The following is a 4,377-nucleotide window of genomic DNA, read 5'->3' as shown; positions in this document are numbered from 1 at the left end:
ATGGAACTGACTCATAGCTGACCCTCCAAAAAGTTTTCAGAGGTAATAAACACGCACAGGAAGAGATTGCCTATCTTTCTCCTGAGAAGCAGCTAGTGGGTTTGAACCCTGTGCTGTACATTGGGTAGTGTAACTTCTTACCACTAGGCCACCAGAGCTCCCTCTTCAGTTAAATTGTTGTTATTGTTGTCAAGTCGAACACAACTCACAGTGACCCTGTGAAAAACAGATCTGATAACCTACCCTTTTCCTGTGATGTCCTCACCATTTCTAACACACTCAAGCTGTTTCCATCTTTTTGAGGGTCTTCCTGTTTTATGCTGATTTTTCGTCTTTCTCAGAGTGATGTCCTTCTTCAAGGACTGGCCACATCTTAACAACATGCTTATAGTATGTGAGACAAAGTTTCACCATGCTTATGTCTAAGGAGCACTCTGGTTTCACTTTCTCCAAGATTGTTATGTTTGTTCTCTTACTAGATAGAAATACACCCAGTAAGTATTGTTCTAAGTGTAGAATGTGAAGATTCCTGTAACAAAATGAAAAGTCTGTTTCTGTTAATTCTCTAAACATCATTTTTCAGGCCTTAATTTATTGAATTTCTGAGTAATATGTGAAGGAAATTATGTCTAAACCTGTTGTTAGAATGCATCGCTATTTATTTCCTTAAATAAATAATAAATAAATATTTCCTTTGGCAGTCGGTCAACCAATTCATTCATAGTGTCCAGCAAGTTTTCAGGAGACTGTAAATCCCAGTAGGGGGGAGTAGATTGCCCATCCTTCTTCCTTGGAGCTGCTGGTGGATTTGAACCCCAGAGAGGCACCACTCTGGGTTAGCAGCACAGCTGCCTGTGGACTGTACCAGCTGAGCACCTTTAAGGCTATGAAAGTTTTTCTAATTAGGTAGTTGATGGCTCTTTATGATTGCATAGGTTTAATGTATTATGCATATGCAGACTGGCTGCCAAACGGAGCAGTGGGTGAAATGATCTCCAGATGATAGGAATGAAGAGGATAAAATTAAAGATAATACAGCATGGAAAAAAAAAACCACCAAACCCCAAACCAAAACCAAGATGGATTGAAACAACGACTACAACAATGAGTTTAAGCATATCAGAGATTGTGAGGATGGCACAGGACAGAGCAGGGTTCAGATCATTAGTCAGAGTATTGCTATGAATTGTGGTAGACTCGATGACACCTTTCTGGGAAGCAGGCATTTATACTAGAATTGAAATAAGGACGTAAGCATAGTCCAGACTCACCTATTGTTTATTCTTTTCAGCCATCATTTGGTAGTCAGTTACTTGGACATTTAAATGTATGGTAAATTTTTCTTATGTCTTGAGGGTCTGTATAAGTGTATGAGTTTTAGATCATAAACACTTTTCTCTGCTTTTTAGCAAAGTTGCTAACTAATTTGCAAAGGTCTCATAGTGGTAATGAATTACACTGCCGACACAAAGGTACATGGTTCAAATCCACCATCTGCTCCACAGGAGAAAGATGAACAGTCTCATCCTGTGAAGTTTACTGCCTCTGAAAAGGAGAGTCAGCTATCGGCCAGTTCCAGCTTGACAGTACACCACAACATGGCCTAATAGAGTGGGCATTTATAGATTAACTGAATTAAACTCTGCTTTAACTAAAGTTACCTTTAATAGAATAGAAGGAATTGTACATACTGGTAACTTTCCTTTTTCTTACTAGATTGCTCAGATTCCATTCTGTGGAGAAATTGACTGTGAAGATTGGATCAAGAAAACCACTGCCAGGTAAGCATCACTAACATTGTATTAGTATTTTATCATTAACATAAATATTTGGATTAGAATGGGGAAGAATAGAAATACTGAGCATATATGGATGGACTCTTTAACTTGGTTGTTTTGTGTTTTTTTTTTTAATTATAGGGATCAAGATCTTGAACCTGGTGCTCCCTCCATGGGCGCTAAAAGCCTTTGCATCCCATTCAAGCCTCTCTGTGAGCTGCAGCCTGGAGCCAAGTGTGTCTGTGGCAAGAACCCTGCCAAGTTCTACACCTTGTTTGGTCGTAGTTACTAAGGGGTAAACAAAAGCCCCATTCCCATCCTCCTCTTTTAAAGAAATTGGTACTGATATCTTCTCAAATATAGCCAGGTTTTTTTATTTTTTAAAATAGAAGTTCTAAAAAAAGCAGGTCATAAGAGACAAACAATTATTAACAGTTAGGGGCTGGGGAAGATTTTTCTGTAAGCAGCCCCGATAATAAATATTATGCATTAACAATGTTTTATGTATTAATTTGTGTCCAAAATACCTGAATCACACACTTAGGATATTTCTTTGAAGAGATAAGATAAAGATCCATAGCACTTTCATGATCACTTATGGACATGGTCAGAACTGTGAAAAATTAACACATTCTAGTTGACGTGGGACCGATGACTTTCTTTTTTCAACTGTCCTAACAAGTTTTCTTAGCTTAGTCTATAAAGTGCTGTATTTTCACTGGTTTGTACTTTTTGCTGGTGCCTCACGGTTTAAAATGGTTTCTGAGCAGAGTGCAGAAACACCATCACACGTTTCTACACGTGTGTAGGCTGTGTTGTGTCTTTCAGAGAAAATACTTGTTAAATAAGCCTCATTTATGTAGGTAAGAATTACAGTGCTGCTGGCCATAGTGAATCACCAGTATATAGTAAGAAAAGTGCTTCAAAACAAGTTTGTGGATGGATGGGTTGATTGATTGGTAAAAATGCCACCAGAGGCGTGAATATAGCCTAATATTTTCTTGGCAACTGTAATTTCACTCACTCGTATCTGTATATCCCTTAGCACATTGCCATTGGATGGAGGAACTGAGTCATAGCTTACCTTCCAGCGGGTTTTCATAGATGATAAATTGCAAGGGAAGAGATTTCCCATCTTGCTCCTGAAGAGCCACTGGTGAATTCTAACAGTCAGAAAAACACTGCCTTTGGGCCAGCCGTGTACATCCCTACAGACCACACCACTGATGTGACATTCACTCATCCAGTGTTCAGTGAGCTCTGGCAGTTGTTGATAGCAAGTTGTGCAGCTGACCAGAAGGCCTTTTATTTCCCCAGCTTTAGATCTGCCAGCAGCTCAGTGGGAAAAAGATGGGCAGTCTCCTCCCTTTACAAATCACAGCCTCAGAAACTCCATGGTTAGTTTTAAGTCAGAAGCAACCCAACTAATAGTAAATTAATTTACTCAGGATTTACAGAACATAATTCCTGTTCATAACAATCAACTGTAATTAAAACCCTTGCAATTGTTACTGATTTTAAGCACTTCTTACATTGTCTCAGACCTTGAGCCACCAAACAACTCTCATACATCTTTTCTGTAACTTTCTATGGAATATAAAATGGAAGAACAGAATGTGTCTTTACTTGAACATTCCTCTCCTCTTGTGCAAAAGTCACAAAAAGAGCAAGTCTCTGCTGTCCACAAGTCATAGTTTATGACAGAATGACCGCCCTCCTCATTTCTACTTCTTATCGTGCACTCTTCTTAGCCTACTTTTGCACATCTACTCCACAGCACAATTTTCACCAAGATTGGTGGAGCTCATTACCAAAACCAACATTATATCTTAGTTATTGTCTTACTCCTCTGCTGTATTTGGCATGCTTTTCATTAAAATTACACCTGTCACTTGTCTTTGTAACACTCTGAATCTTAGCTGTGCCTCTCACAGGCTTTTTCCCTGGCCTATTCCTTAGCTATTGAGTACTGTACTTCCATACTGGGACTTCTTTTCATGCCACCACATTGGCCACCTCTAATCCCATACTATTACCCCAATTAAATGAGGAATCCAACATTTTTATCTCTAGGTTTACTTGCTGATCTCTTGAGTGTCCCATAACATTACAGATTAATAAGCCTCATTTCATCTTCCACTTCCAGAGCTGCACCTCCTACAGTATTTCCTCCCAGGAAACCTAAGTCATTCTAGGCAGCCCCCTTCATTACCCTGCCACCCACATCCCTTCTCCTAGCAAAACACATCGCTGTTATCTCTCATTTTTCCTGTGTTTTGCCTTTTATTGTTAGGTATTATTGAGAGATCACCTTATGTATCCTCTGCTGTTGAGTTAGATCCACTCATAGCAGTCATCCATTAGATTTCCAAGGTTGTAACTGCCCATCTTTCTCAGAACAGCTGGTGAAATCAAACTGCTAAGTTTTTGGTTAGCAGGGCAACACCCAACACATAGCACTACCAGATCTCCATGACCTAATGGGGCAAAATAAAAATCTTACTCAGTCCTGCACCATCTTGATTGTTACATTCAAATCTTTTGTAGACTTCTGGCCTACTGGCAAGAAGCTATGCTGCAATCCTGAAGGCTCGTGGTT

The 4,377-nt window shown here is 39.5% G+C and overlaps 1 protein-coding gene across 1 annotated transcript in view; it reads left to right on the top strand.

Moving 5' to 3' along the window:
* The window catches only part of EPRS (glutamyl-prolyl-tRNA synthetase), an 84,788-nt gene extending 82,718 nt beyond the window's left edge, over window positions 1-2,070 (top strand). The window contains exons 29-30 of the mRNA XM_006894591.1: window positions 1,717-1,781; window positions 1,920-2,070. Of these exons, the coding sequence (XP_006894653.1) occupies window positions 1,717-1,781; window positions 1,920-2,070 (216 nt within the window). The remainder of the gene's footprint in view (window positions 1-1,716; window positions 1,782-1,919) is intronic.
* The last annotated feature ends 2,307 nt before the right edge of the window (window positions 2,071-4,377 follow it).

Source organism: Elephantulus edwardii, unplaced genomic scaffold (genome assembly GCF_000299155.1).
Source record: "Elephantulus edwardii isolate Elephantulus edwardi_28Jun2011 unplaced genomic scaffold, EleEdw1.0 scaffold00146, whole genome shotgun sequence".
NCBI classification, from domain to species: domain Eukaryota; kingdom Metazoa; phylum Chordata; class Mammalia; order Macroscelidea; family Macroscelididae; genus Elephantulus; species Elephantulus edwardii.
Note: the sequence above shows the minus strand (reverse complement) of the source record. Positions and strands in the feature narration are given on the sequence as shown.